The sequence below is a fragment of the Pipistrellus kuhlii genome, unplaced genomic scaffold (assembly GCF_014108245.1).
Source record: "Pipistrellus kuhlii isolate mPipKuh1 unplaced genomic scaffold, mPipKuh1.p scaffold_m20_p_2, whole genome shotgun sequence".
Lineage (NCBI taxonomy): Eukaryota > Metazoa > Chordata > Mammalia > Chiroptera > Vespertilionidae > Pipistrellus > Pipistrellus kuhlii.
Window position 1 is genome coordinate 46,497,382 of NW_023425515.1, and position 16,252 is coordinate 46,513,633.

Here is a 16,252-nt window from a genome sequence, read left to right on the forward strand (position 1 = left end):
TGTACCATAATTTATATAGCCCTTTGAGTGGGGAAAGTGGTTTATTGGTAGGCAGCTTGTTTCCCCCCCCCCCCTTTTTTTTTTTTAATCCTCACCCAAGGATACTTTTTCCATTGATTTCTTGAGAGAATGGAAGGGAGGGAGCAGTGGGAAGAAAGAAAAGAAAAACATCGATGTGAGAGACATCAATTGGATGCCTCCAGCATGTACCTCCAACGGGGCTGGGGAACCCACAACCAAGGTACATGCCCTCGGAATTGAACCCGAGACCCTGCATTCCGCATGCTGATGCTCTAACCACTGATAACCCGACCAGGGCTCCTTTAAAATATTGTTGTGAATATCCTGCATGTAAGTATCTATAAAGTTTGAAAGATGGTATCAAGTTTCCTTCCTTACATGTACTAAGGTATAAATAAAAGTACTTAGATTTTGCTTCCACTCAAGTGAGTATATAAACTATGTTAAGTTTTGTATGTTTATGTTAATTTTAGCCTTACTCAGGATGAAGTTAAAGAATTCTTTTCAGTGGTTTTGAAAATAATATAAAAACAGATTTTTTTAAAGCTAACTAATGTTGATGTGATTGTTTTCTATGTAATTGTAACATTTTACTGAAGGAATTATTTAAAAAGCGATACCAAGTTCATAGTCAAATTCATAGTAAAGATTTAAAAAATATTTTATAATGCACCTGTTTATATATATGCAACAAATATTTAAGCTACTCACTGATTGCTACCTCTGTGGTGGAATTTCTAGAGGTGAAATTACTGGATCAAGAAATAGAAACATTTTCAGGGCTTTTGAAATAAATTGCCATACTACCCATCAGTAAAAGACCTTTACCAGGAATGTGATAATTTATATTTATTTCTCTCAATGCTGGCATGTTTTTTCTATAAGTTTACTGACCCATTTGTAAGCCTTTTGTGAATATTCCTTTATTATGTTTGCTGACTTTTTAAAATATGATTTATAAAAGCAGCTTATATTGGTTAATGATTCTTTGTTGTTATAAATTCTTTTTACTGTTGTTCCTTGTCTGTTTTTATTTGTTTGTTAGTTTGTGAGTGTGCTTATTTGGTGGAGGGTGCATATTTTAGCTTGTTTGGTTTTGTGTTTATGCATACATATTCCCCACCTGACTGATTTGAGAAACATGAACTTTTAATTTCCCCCCAGCTCTTATAATTATGCTATCTTTTATTTTTATGTATGGTGTGAGATAGAGTTAGTTTTCTTGTGTTAATCTTTTGAAAATAGGTTGCATAGAATTATATGTATATATGAGAGAGAGCAAGAAATGGATTCTTTTGTAGATAAAAGATAAATGTTATCTAATATACTAATTTTTTAATTATATTTAAAAGGCTGATTTTATTCATTTGTGTACAAATTAACTGAATAAGAAAACCAGAACAACTTTAGCTTTTCATATTTACTTCACTTAAACAACTATCTTTAGAGATACAGTGTTCAGCTAACATTGGGTAAGAAATAGACAAATAAATATTCAGGATTTTAAATGACTTTCTTTTTTAATTGTGGTAAAATACACATAGCATAAAATTACCAGCTTAACCATAGTTCAGTGGTATTAAATATATGCACATTGTTGTGGATCCGTTACCACCATCCATCACCAAAACGCTTTCATCTTGTAAAACTGAAACTCTATATCTGTAAACAATAACTCAAAATTTTGCCCTCCTCCAACCTCTGGCAACCATCATTATACTTTGCTTTATGATTTTGACTATTCTAAGTATCTCATATGAATGGAATCATAGAGTATTTGTCTTTTTATGACTGGCTTATTTCACTTAGAATAATACCCATAAGATTTACCCACGTTATAACATAGTGCAGAATTTCCTTCCTTAAGACTGAATAATATTCCACTGTATGTATATACCACATTTGGTTTATCCATTTATCTGTTGATGGACACTTGTGTTTCTTCCATGTATTAGCTATTGTGACTAATGCTGCTATGAACATGGTGTACATATATCTCTTCAAGACCCTGTTTCCAATTCTTTGGGGTATATATACCCAGATTTAAAATTGCTGTATAATATAGTAATTGTATTTTAATTTTTTGAGGAACTGACATACTATTTTATATTCCTATCAACAGTACACAAAGGTTTGTTTCTCCACATCCTCACCAATACTTGTTTCCTGTTATTGTAATAGGTGCCTTCCTAAGGGGTATGGAAGGTATCTCGTTGTAGTTTTGATTTGCATTTTCCTAATGATTGGTAATGTTGAACATCTTTTTCTGTGCTCATTGGCCATTTCTGTATCTAATTTGGAGAAATGACTATTCAAGCTCTTTGGCATTTTTTAATTGTGTGTTTGAGTTTGGTTGTTGTTGAGTTTTAGGAGTTCCCTATATATTCTGGATATTCTTCCCTTGCCAGGTATATGATTTGCAAATATTTTCCCCCATTCTGTGGATTGCCTTTTTACTCTATGGATAGTGTCTTGATGTACAATTTAAAAAGTTTTTTTCTATAGTACAGTTTGTCTTGTTGTTACCTTTGCCTTTGGTGTCATATTTAAGAATTCTTGGCCAAACACAACATCGTGGAGTTTTTTGTACTATGTTTTCTTCTCAGAGTCTTATTATTTTAGGTCTTACATTTAGATCCTTGTTCTATTTTGAATTGATCTTTGTATATGGTGCTAACTAAGAGTCCAACTTCATTCTTTTTCATGTGGATATCCAGTTTTCCCAGCAACATTTGTTGAAGACTCTCTTTTCCTTAGTGAATGGTCTTGGCACCCTTGCCCCCCCCAAAAAATGTATGTATTTTTTAGCATAATTGTGAGAGTTTATTTTACAGCTTTGTAATCAAGTTCTGAGATGAGGAAATTCGCGTTTCCAACTTTGTTCTTCATTATTATTTTGACTATTCAGATCCCTTGAAATTTCAAATGAATTTTAATTGGGTTTTTCTGTTTGGAAATAATGTCATTGAGATTTTGATAGGGATTGATTAGAATCTGTAAATTGCTTTGAGTACTATTGACATCTTAATAATATGAAATCGAATCCATGAACGTTGGATGTGTTTCCACTATTTCTGTCATTGTTAATTTCTCTCAGCATTTTTATAGTTTTCATTGTACAAGTCTTTCACCTTGTTGGTTTAAGTTCATTTCTAATTATTTTATTTGCTCTAATACTATTATAAATGGAATTGTTTTTGTCATTTTCTTTTTAGATTGTGTACAGAAATGCAACACATGATTTTTGTGTGTTGACTTTGTATCCTGTTACTTTGCTGAATTCATTAGTTCTAAGAATGTTTTTGCCAAGTCTTTAGAATTTTCTCTACATAAAATCATGTCATCTACAAACAGATTGTTTTACTTTTTCCTTGTCAATTTGGATGCCTTTCAATTCTTTTTCTTGTCTTATAGTTCCGGTTGACAATTTCTATTACAATAGTATGTTGAATAGAAGTGGTGAAGTTGACCAAAATTAACCTCAATTTATCATCCAAGTTTTCCCCTGGAAGTGATAAGCCTTTAACAAACTCCACATTTCCAAAATAGTTACATCATATTCTGCCTGTGCAATTGTTATGTAGGTACAGAGAAAGATTCCTGGGGCTTCCTACTCCTCCATCTTTTCAGAATCTGAACTATTTTTAATAATCTAATTTCATTTAAATGTTGGCATGACTTTAAAATGAAGGCCAATTTCTCTCAGAGTCTGTTTGTTAAACCATAAAATACATTTTATATAGTTTAATATTATCGAGTATTTGGCTAGTTATGAAACTGTTACTTAATTGAATTTACTTTGCTTCTCAGGACTTATTCATATTTAGGAATTTTCTTTACTTTACAGAAATATCGGTATCGGGATGAAGATACACCTCCTCAAGAGCACATTTCCCCACAAATCACTAATGAGGTGATAGGTCCAGAATTGGTTCATATTTCAGAGAAAAACCTGTCAGAAATCGAGAATGTCCATGGATTTGTTTCTCATTCTCATATTTCACCAATAAAGGTAAGATAATTTTGTTGCTATGAATTATATATGACTTATGTTACTAGTACAGCTCATGTTCAGAAAGAACTATTCTTTTTTTTTCTTTTACATTTTTTTATTAAATTATTATCTGTGTACATATTTTAACATTACCCCCCCCCCCCCCAATACATATCCTCCCTCCCCAGAGTTTTGTGCCCATTGGTTGTATTTATATGCATGCATACAAGTCCTTTGGTCCATCTATTATTTCCCCCAGATCTCCCTACCCTCCCCACTGTAATTCGACAGTCTGCTTGTTGTTTTACTGTCTCTATATCTATCTTTTGGTTCATCAGTCTATAATGTTCTTTATTATCCATAAATGAGTGAGGTCATGTGGTGTTTCTCTTTCATTGACTGGCTTATTTCACTCAGTATGATGTTCTCCAATTCCATCCAGGTTGCTGCAAATGATGAGAATTCCTTCTTTTTTATGGCCAGAAAGAACTATTCTTTCATATAGGTTTTCCTTCCCCTTTATTTTCCTGCTTTTGTAGTTATAGGGAATTTAAAAATATTTATTAGCATTCTAAGGACATTTTTAAAGATATATTTTATAAATGAATTTTAGCAGTGATACCATCTTTAATCTTAAAAATTCCTATGAAGAAAATAACTATTAAAATTCAAATACCATACATTGAAATATTTTTAAACACTTTTTTTTTTTTTAAGTATTACTAGGTACAGAAAAAACATTGTTTCTTTAAAGTCTAGTATGTGGCTTTACCTGATCCCATTACCTTGCCTTCCCTCTCAGAAATAACCACAATCCTGGTTTCTTATAAAAGCCTATCACATATTTAGATCTCTGATCAGTATATTATTTATTTTGCCTATCTTGAACTATATACAATTAGAATTATACTGTATATAATCTCAGCTTGCTTTTTTGCTTAACATTATGTATATTCTGAGATTCATTATTTTCATTGTTCTAGTTTTCTATTTTGTAAATATACTGTAATTTATCTTACTTTTTATGAACATCGAGGTGTTTATTACCAGTATAAAAAGTGCTGTTAAAAACATAGATTGTGTATACACATTTTTGTGGGCAATACCAAGATTATTTTCCAAGTGGTTGTATAATTTACATTTTTAACAGCTTATATAGTAACAGTTTTAATTGATCATATTCTCATCAAAACTTGATAATCTTATTTTTATTTTTACCATTGTTTGGGGTTTGTAATAAATAGTATCTCATTGTGATTTTCATGTGCATTTCCCTAGTTGATAAGGAGGTTAAATATATTGCTCATTCAGGTTAAGAGTTTTGCTTTTTTTGTATTGGGTCCTTTTAACTCATTTGTACAAATTCTTTATATATGCTGGATACTTTTGTTTGTTGTATGTTTTCTGACTAAGGATCATTTCTAATTTGGCTAAACTTGTCTTTTGTAATTTTCTTTGAGGGATGATTCTATATTGATGGTTAAAATTTTTTTTTTAGTTTTTTTGTTAAATTATTATCTCTGTACATATACCGTTGCCCTCCCCCCCATACATGCCCACCCTCTCCAGAGTTTTGTGTCCATTGGTTGTACTTATATGCATGTATACAAGTCCTTCAGTTGATCTCTTATCTTCCTCCGATCTCCCTACCCTCTTCGCTGTAATTTGACAGTCTGCTTGTTGCTTTACTGTCTCTATATCTATCGTTTGGTTCATCAGTTTATAATGTTCTTTATTATACATAAATGAGTGAAGTCATGTGGTGTTTCTTTTTCATTGACTGGCTTATTTCACTCAGCATGATGTTCTCCAATTCCATCCAGGTTGCTGCAAATGATGAGAATTCCTTCTTTTTTTATGGCAGCATAGTATTCCATTGTGTAGATGTACCATAGTTTTTTTATCCAATCATCTGCTGACGGGCACCTAGGCTGTTTCCAAATCCTAGCTATTGAAAATTGTACTGCTGTGAACTTAGGGGTGCATATATCCTTTCTGATTGGTGTTTCTAGCTTCTTGGGATATATTCCTAGGAGTGGGATTACTGGGTCAAATGGGAGTTCCATTTTCAGTTTTTTGAGGAAGCTCCATACTGTTCTCCACAGTGGTTGCATCAGTCTGCATTCCCACCAGCAGTGCACGAGGGTTCCTTTTTCTCCGCAACATTGCCAACACTTGTCATTTGTTGATTTGTTGATGTTGGCCATTCTGACAGGTGTGAGATGGTACCAAATTGTTGTTTTGATTTGCATCTCTCGGATAATTAGTGACTTTGAGTATGTTTTCATGTGCCTCTTGGCCTTCCTTCTGTCTTCTTTTGAGAAGATTCTATTTAGATCCATTGCCCATTTTTGAATTGGGTCATTTATCTTCCTTTTATTAAGTTGTATAAGCTATCTGTAGATGTTGGAGATTAAACCTTTATCAGTGATAACATTTTCATATATGTTCTCCCACACAGTGGGCTTTCTTGTTGTTTTGTTGATGGCTTCTTTTGCTGAAAAAAGCTTTTTATTTTGATTTAGTCCCATTTGTTTATTTTCTCTTTGGCTTCCATTGCCCTAGGGGCAGTATCAGTGAAGAAGTTCTTTTGGCATATGTCTGAGATTTTGCTACCTGTGGATGCCTCTAGTATTTTTATGGTTTCCCATCTTATATTTAAGTCCTGTATCCATTTTGAGTTTATTTTTGTGTATGGTGTAAGTTGGTGATCTAGTTTCATTCTTTTGCATGTATCTGTCCAATTTTCCCAACACCATTTATTGAAGAGATTGTCTTGACTCCATTGTATATTCGTGCCTCCTTTGTCAAATATTAATTGAGCATAGTGATTTGGGTTGATATCTGGATTCTCTATTCTATTCCATTGATCTATATGTCTGTTCTTGTGCCAGTACCAAGCTGTTTTGAGAACAGTGGCTTTGTAATACAGCTTGAAATCTGGTATTGAGATTCCTCCTACTTTACTCTTCTTTCTCAGGATTGCTGTGGCTATTCGGGGTCTTTTATTGTTCCAAATGAATTTTTGGAGAGTTCTTTCTAGGTCAGTGAAATATGCTGTTGGAATTTTAATGGGGAGTGCACTGAACCTATAAATTGCTTTGGGAAGTATGGACATTTTAATGATGTTGATTCTACCAATCCATGAACATAGTATGTTCTTTCATCTGTTTACATCTTCTTCTATCTCTTTTTTCAGTGTCGTGTAGTTTTCTGCATATAGGTCTTTTACCTCCTTAGTTAAGTTTATTCCTAGGTATCTTAATTTTTTTGGTGCAAGGGTAAATGGGATTACCTTTTTAGTCTCTGTTTTTATAAGTTCACTATTGGTGTACAGAAATGCCATAGATTTCTTGGCATTAATTTTGTATCCTGCTACATTGCCAAATTCATTTATTAAGGCAATTAGTTTCTTGATGGAGTCTTTTGGGTTTTTTATGTACAATATCATGTCATCTGCAAATAAGGATAATTTTACTACTTCTTTTCCAATTTGGATGCCTTTTATTTCCTCTTCTTGTCTAATTGCAGTGGTTAGTACTTCCAGTAGTGTGTCAAACAGAAGTGGTGAGAGTGGGCATCCCTGTCTTGTTCCTGTTCTTAGAGGGAGATGGTTAAAATTTTTGATAGCTCCAGTACCATTCCAGTTTTCTAGAACTTTTTCTAAAAATTTGTCCATTTCATATTTATTTTAAACTATTATGCTTATTATCTTGGAATTTTTTTCTGTAGCATATTTTGGTCTATAGCATATTTGGCCCCTTTTTCATTCCCAGCATTACTTACTAGTACTTTTTTTTTCTTAATCATTCTTGCCAGTGGATGGTCAGTTTCAAAGATGGTGTTTTCAAAGAACCATCTCTTTTTGGAAAATGCTCTCTTGTGTCCCCCTCCTGTGCTGGGTAATCTACATATCAATAGAATATTGTGTTTGATTGAAGCACTCTTGATCTTTTTTTGGGAGACTAAATGAGGGACACAGTTGGAAAAATCAGTTGACTGTTGGTGACAGTTCTCCTTTTATCTTTTCTCCCTTTTATTGTGTTATTTTTTTATTTCCTGCTTTCTTTTAGTTTATTCTGTTTGGCTTTTTGTTCTAGTTTCTTAAATTGGTTGTTTATTGCATTATCAGTCTTTTCTAATAGTATTTGAGTTGGTAAATTTTCTTTTACATAGCACTTTAGCTGTGTCCTCCAAATTTTAATATGTAATATTAGTTTTTTGTCATCTGTGTTTTCTTCTTGGGTTTTTTGGTCTGTCTTATAAGTTACTTTGAAATACGCTTTTTAATCTTTAAACAAAGGCGACACTTTTTTCTTTCATGTCTTATATTTTCTCACCTCATTTTTTTCTTATTATTCTGCTTCTTTTCCTTTAATGGCTATCCTAAGAGTTTTAATACACATTTTTAACTTCAGAAAAATCTAAAATCAAATATCTTTTACCTTTATTCCAAATAACACAAGAACTTTAAAACAATTGAACTCTGGTTACTCCTGCTTGCTTTATATGCTATTGTTATCAGCCTATGCCTGTTTCTCTTGACTGAAATTATATAAACTATTTCTTACTTTTTTTTGAAAACCCCTGCCAGGTATGTATCTTCTGTTTCTGATGTCTTGAATTTCTGGTCATTCTGATTGTTACAAACTATGCAAAGCCAGTTTGCATACACCCAACTTGCTCCACAATTTCTTGGTATTTTGGTAGTTACTTTCATAAGTATGCAGCCTTTGGCACAAGCAGACAGTGAGCCAGCAGGCATGAAGTATTTTATATAGCCTCTTAAAATATGATGGATGAGCCCAGGCCATGTTGCACAGTTGTTTAGAGTGTTGTCTCCATACTCCCTGGTTACATGTTGAATTCCCCAGTCAGGGAACATACATGAAAGCATAAATAAATAGAACAATAAAAAAAAATCTCTCTCTCAAATTGATAAATAAGAATTTAAATAATATATGATGTAACCTCAGTTCTCTGCTATTGCATAAAATGCTCACTCTAGGCAAATAAAGCAGTATTTCAAAGATAAGATTTTGTTATCTAGAATTTCTAGACATTTTAGGGATTAAACCCAAAACCTTTTTTTCCTATTAAAAACTTGACATATATATTTTTCTATGTTAAAAATTTTAAAACTTCAGAAATATTACATGTTACATTTGTACCATAACTTGGTGAACATTTCTGGTCTTTGCTATTACTTCCATTTTTACTATGTTTTATAAAGAAGGCTGCAGTGAATAATCTTTGGGTATAAAAAGTGTTTGGTTTATTTCCTTAGAGTTTATTTCTAGGAGTCACATTACTTGGCTAAAAGCATATGAACTTTCTCAAAGTTTTTGATACTTTTTGACAGACTTCATACTGATACGTTATAATTTAAAAATTAGTAAAGCTGCCCTGTTTGGGGAATTTCTTCCTGCTTTTCCTATTTTATGCATAGGTTACTATGGCAGGTACCTCATAAAATAATTATTTAAGGATTGAGATAGATTAGGAGCGTATGGGTAATAGGGAAATGGTTAGTCTTTTTAACTTTGTTAGAAAATAAAATATATATTTTTTAAACTTTTGACATATGTTTTAATGTTGTGTGTTTTTTTAATAATTTTTAAAAAATATATATTTTATTGGTTTTTTACAGAGAAGAGAGGGATAAAGAGTTAGAAACATCGATGAGAGAGAAACATTGATCAGCTGCCTCTTGCACACCCCCTACTGGGAATGTGCCTGCAACCAGGGTACATGCCCTTGATGGGAATTCGAACCTGGGACCTTTCAGTCCGCAGGCTGATGCTCTATCCACTGAGCCAAACCGATTTCGGCTTTTTATAATTTTTTGAAAACCAGGACAAATGTTTTAGAAAGTTCCACAGTGAAATATCTTTTATTTTAGATACACTGTCAGTTATCAGATTAGCAGCCTCTTTAAAAAACAAAACAAAAACTAATATAGGGAGCTTTTCCACTTTATAGTATTATAGTTTGGAATGAAGCAAGCAAGTAACTATTATACTATACATGGAATTCAGTATATGAATTGTTTTTTGTAATTTGAAAAATTATCTTTGGATGGTAATGACCTGAGTGCAATGTAAGTTAGGCACTACTTTATTCTTAACAGTTCTTATAAAAGTAAAAAATAAGGTTAGTTTAATAGGTACTTTTTTAAAAAAAATTAACTGCTAGAATAGTAGTTTGGTTTTTCAAACAATAAATGCATTTATCAAACATTTATTAAACATCTTGTCTAGTAGCTTTGTATTTTTTTATGATGAGATTAGAGGCCTGATGCACAAAATTTGTGCAAGAGTAGACCTTTCTTCCCTCGCTGCCAGCACCAGCTTCTCTTGCAGGCTTGGCTTCGTCTGAAAGGTCGTCTGGAAGGACGTCTGGTCTAATTAGAATATTACACTTTCATTATTATAGTTATAACACAGTGTAATGTAATATGAAAGAGAGAGAAATGAAATTCTTGGAGTATTCTAAAAAGAGAAAGTTGACTCTTCAATAAGGTGTTGAATGAAGGATGTGTACACATCCCAATTCATAAGATAAGGCAGTTACTGAGGAAAATACAGTAGGAGAGTGATTATCAGCGGAAACTGTAAAAATGCAAGAAATTTGATGATATTATACCTGATGTTTTGGGTGCTTGTTAGGAAATGATGGCAAAGTGTGAAGGGTCTTGATCCTGAACCCTATTATCGATAAGAAGGGTTTGCCATCAGGAAATTGGCTGTGAAATAATCTATCAGGTTTTTGTGGGTGCTAGTGCTAATTCTTATTACTGAAATAATGAATGAAATAAGATAGTGGTTGAAAGCTACTTTATGTAGAACTTAGCTTATTGGTAATTTTTATTTAAAATTTCCAGTGTGCTATGCAGTTTCAAGAAAAAAAAACTGGCACTATTATGATGGAAAATCCTAATGTGGGAGGAAAGGACATAACTAGAATGTTTGTTGTTGTATGTAACAGTTATAAATATAGTATATGACACTAGTAAGGACAGTATAAAGATCCTTAAAACTGAAAATGTACTGGGAATTAGGTAAAATGGTCAGAACATTAAAACAAAGAGTAGATTTCCATCTAGATAAAGTGACAAGGAGGACATTAAGTTCATTGCTTAGTATGGGATGTTGTAGTGATCATTGAGGAAACAAGAGAATTTATACTTTGCTTTTATCTTCAATAGCAAGGAAAATTATGTTCACCCTAATATGTGCAAAGTACATATATATAGTTAAGAAGGACTCGAAATCCAAGAGCAGACAGTTATTTAAGTATATTTCCTAGACTGAATACATTTTATCCAATAGTAGAATATTATCAAATGAAATCACCACCATGGTTGGTAATTTTTCAAATATTGTGAGAAATGGAAGTAGTAGAGAAATGGACATAAGCATTTTATGCAACAGTAGAGAACTGAGGCTCTGTATTTGCTTCTGTCCATTGATTATAAATGATACAGGAATATAATATTCCTCATTTTAAGTACATAATGAATACTTTTTAAAGTCAACTTTGTTTTTACATCTCTGGAACATATTGAAATATGGTTGAAATCTATTTTACTTTTTTTGTATGACCTTGGTGTATTAAGATGAGGTGATAGTTTGCATGCAATGACCACTAGATGGTGCTCAAAAAGAAGGGATTTGTACATACTACTATGTGATCAGTTTTTCTAAATAACAAATCTGTTATGAAACTTCTCAGTTAAGTCTTGTCTTATCTTAATACAGTTGTACATTTTGAAATTTAATAGGCCACATTATAAAGATAAAAGTGTAAGGAAGATGTCTATTATGCTGCATTTACAGTGCATTATTTTTGCAGTTACTTTGTAATTTATTTTGTATTTTAGAGTTTTGGTATTTTTTCCTCTCATCCTTCAACATTTTAAAATATTTCACTAAGATTATTTAATCCTTGCTTTTGTTACTGTACTTGGAGATTTCTGGATTTATTTCTGAGTTTGGAAAGGTGTACAAATAACTTCTATCCTGTAGAAATTTTTAAACCGCCTTTACTTCTATTTAATATTCTAAGGTAAAAATTCTCACAGTCATAAATTTTTCATAATCTTTTAGGTTCCATAATCATTAATTGGATATACTTAGGTTGCTTAAGCTTTCTTCTCTTTGTTTAGAGTTCTGCTATAAATAATATCATTCTGTAAAAAGCATTAGACTGTACAGAAAAAAAGAATTTTAATTCTTTATGTATCATATTTAAATGGTAATAGTAACTATTTTTGGTGATTTAGACATTGTGTATTATGTATTTTATTATATTAAACTTCACAAGTTTTATAATAAACTAAATTTTGTTTGAATGGAATAGAATTTATCTTTCACTCTGCTACGTAAGTAGGGCTACTCTAAAGCAGAGGAGTTGGATGCCTTACACCTCCTAATCAAATCATATGAATCCAGTGGATTTGAATAGGGAATTTATACATTGAAAAATATTTCTTCTCTGTACTTGGGATATATGGGATGGAATGACAACTTTAGGTTGTTCACAAGTTCGCTGCCTCTCTAAGATAAGAAACCTGTGTAATGAACAGTTTATTTATTATTCTGTCTGTATTGGTACTTTTGCAGCTTGAGTGGGAAATTTGTATTCAAAATCATCATCATACCAATCTAGAATTACAGAATCTGACTTCTTCAGGTTTTCATCAGACACGGATCAGGCACATATTTGGGGACCAAACCAATTAATACTGCATTTGTATAAACCACACTGATTAATTCTTTGTTATAAATACCTGGTCCATAGTAAAACTTGAATTTTTTTCAGGAGGTTTTATTTTTCCCTTCAGAGATAATTCTTAGTTCTCTGTCAACCCTTAGTTCTTTATTGTATTCCCCTACCCCTAATGGATAGGAACAGTCTGCGTAGGGCCACAAAATTATCAAATACTGCATGTACAGTCCTTAAGAAGCAGCACCAAACTTTCTGCTATAATCTTTGTCACAAAACGTCTTACTCCAAAGGCTCCCACATAACTCTTGTTGGACGTATGTCTGTGAATTAGGCATGGAATCACAGAAGACAACATTAGCATCTTTTGTTACTGAGTCAGGATTTGCAACAGACCTGGAGATTTTAATTTGTCAATGCTGCTTTCTACTAGGCTGCGTTTAGTTGATGCTGGTAAGCATGTAGTAAGCAAGATTTTGTCATCTATTGTACATCTGAAAAAATATCCATGGCTGAGTTTGGAAATGAATGATGTATTTATATCAACCTAAAAATTGAATTATTCAATCATTAATAAATTATTAAGTAATATTTTTATTCATATGTTGTTTTTGAATGACCATATATTGTATTTTATACTACTAGTGCTAAGAGGACAAACTTAGGAACCTGGTTCTCAAACTTGAGTGTGCTTAAGAGTTTGAGCATAGGAACCTTTTTAAAGATGAAAATTCCCAGATCCTGAAAATTCTGATAGGGAGAGGGAACCAGTCTGTTTTTTAACCAGTATCCTAAGTTATCCTGAGGTGAACTCTAATGTTGAAAAAACATAAACCCAGGTATTAGATGTTAGATAATGTCTATTTAGCAATCAAATAATATTACCTTGTGAACCAGGGTATTATTTATATAATGTTAGATAAAACATGTTCCACTGATTATTAAAAATTATCTTTAATTCTCTTATATTTTTACAGATTCATAATTTGATGATCTTGATGTTTATAATATATGAGATGATGCTAATAATAACAGTTTTTTACAAAGTTAAGGTTTTTTTATTTTTATATGGTGGTTTTTTTGTTTTATTTTTGAGAAAGAGAGAGGAAAAGAGCAAGATAGAAAAATATAGACAATAAACATCATTAATGGGCTGCCTCCTACAAGTCCCCTACTGGGGATTGAGCCTGGAACCCAGGCATGTGCCCTGACCAGGAATCAAACCAGTGACGTCTTGGTTCTTGGGTCAGCGCTCAACTGCTGAGCCACACAGATTGGGCAATAGCAATTTTTTTTTTTTTTTAAATCATGAACGTTTCAGAAGTCAAATATTTATTTTGCTAATTGATCTGCTTCTGCCTCCAGACCCAATTATCAAAGCATTAAAAACCAAAATTCAGGTCTCCAGCATTACATAAAATGATCATGTTACATTACCAATGAATTTCCCTATATCATTAAGTCCTCAGAGTTTAATAGAGAGAGTATCTTAGAACTAGTGCTAATTAACGTAAGCTCCTTCCAGATGTAGAAATTTGTATGTCAATGACAAAGGTTTATTTAGTAAAATTATTTTAAACAATCAGAACTATTGTAAGAGAATCCTCTTGCGTTTTTAAATTCAGCTCTTATTTATAATTTGGTGAAGATGCCATTGGATTTTACTACAGACTGTGATTGAAACTGGGTAATCCAGGATTTCTCCACCCAGTGCATTAAATCAGGCAGCTCTAACGGGTCTTGGTAGTCCAGTGTTTAGGACATCCTTCTTTACCTGCTAATCAACCTCACTTCCTGGATTTGAGTCCATCTAGTTATCAGCTAACAAAAGAACAGCTTTTGGTTCCTGCAGACGCTGGTGAAAAAAAATACTCATGAGAAAGAAATCCACCTTATGCCATCTTTTTTGTCTGCAAATGTAAACTCAGCCATCATGCAGTTAACAGGTACAGAGGGAAGAAGATAGAAGCTCTTTCATGGAAAGAAATTACTAAGAAAATGAGCATCATTTCTCCAGGTTTTTATTTTCCCTGATGTACAAGTGATGCTGCTGTAATTCTAGCTGCAGTTTTTACCGATCATTCACCATTGAGCAGCTGGTAGAGAAGTAAGACTGCTTGGCAACCACCTGCAGGGCTGCAGAGATGAATTACATTTTCGGAAACAACACACTTCTGTACTCACGCGCCAGTCGAGGAGGCAATGCTAGTTCTAGCCATGGCTCTGTAGGCCCAAAGCAGAAACACGGGGCAAAAAAGGACTCATCAGATGAACTGCAAGCTGAGCCAGAACCTTCACGCTGGCAGCAGATAGTTGCATTTTTCACTCGAAGGCACAGCTTTATTGATTGCATCTCAGTAGCCACCAGCTCCACCCAGGTAACATACCACTTGTTGAAATTATTTTCAATATATTTTGGTTCATGTTTGTTTTGAAAAAAATGTACTATATCATAGATTTCTTCTTATTAAAAAATATAATCTTATGCACTGAAACCTTGGATACGCAAAAATGTATGTTTTCAGTCCATCTATTCGGGTCTCCAGCATGAAAAGGGAAAGAAAAAATATTTTCCCTTTTGATGTTATGTAATGCCATAACAGTCTTGGGTTCTGTTGAATAACTTCTCTAAAAATATAAAGCCATTGACATATAAATTAAAAAGTAACAATGCTTGTCTCCTTAAGACTGTGTTAAATGCTATAAAGTATGACTGACCAAAAAAAAAAACCTGATTAGCTTCTATAAGTCATTATAAATAATCTTTGGAATATTGTTATAATAAGATAAAAGAAAATAGGTTAAAATATTTTTATTTTCTCACTTTAAAAAAAATATATTGAATATAATAAACTGAATGGTATCCTTATATCTTAAAGTTATATTAAATTATTGTTTTTTCAGGGAATTTAATGAATCTTTCAATCTCTATAAATATAGTATATTAGCTAGGGTTAACTTGTGAAATTACACAATTATAGGAATATTTTTTCAAATACTTAATTGACAATTTAGAGAGGTGAGCAAACACAAAGTCTGCCAAATTTTTAAAAATAATTTCTTTTTAAGGAAATGAGGACTGAAAATAGGAAAAATATAAAATTAATAATTGAGTGAAATACCTATTACTTGACTTGGTATTAAAGGAAAGTTGAAGCAATATTCTTATTTTAAAACATTTTCAGTAGATTTCATTCAACTTTCATAAAAATGAAAGGATAGTCTAATTTTAAAACAAGCTAAGAATGCTTTTGTTCTTTGACATCAATAATATTTAAATTAACAAAATATATGACCATATACTAGGGCATTTAAAAATTCTTTAAAACTTTTTTTTTTAATAATTAGAAGCAATCAACAGCTTCTTTCTTGAATTTGGTAACTAGACTTATCTTTCAATAGTTTTGATTTTAAAATGTCAGGTTTCTTAAGAAATTATACTTATTTTTCTTAACATAGTTGAGAGAAAATAGAGTTCCTGGACTAGGGAGAGTCATTAAAGTCATTAAT

At 32.3% G+C, this 16,252-nt stretch overlaps 1 protein-coding gene across 19 annotated transcripts in view; it reads left to right on the forward strand.

The window, feature by feature from the left end:
- DLG1 (discs large MAGUK scaffold protein 1) overlaps nucleotides 1–16,252 on the forward strand; it is a 246,509-nt gene that overhangs the window by 62,349 nt on the left and 167,908 nt on the right. For 17 of the 19 annotated variants that reach the window (XM_036448105.2, XM_036448104.2, XM_036448107.2 and 14 more), the window contains one exon: nucleotides 3,869–4,033. In XM_036448105.2, coding sequence (XP_036303998.1) covers nucleotides 3,869–4,033 — 165 coding nt within the window. Of the gene's footprint in view, nucleotides 1–3,868; nucleotides 4,034–14,804; nucleotides 15,121–16,252 lie in introns of those variants that run through there. The other 2 variants (XM_036448118.1, XM_036448119.1) reach the window with 1 other exon arrangement.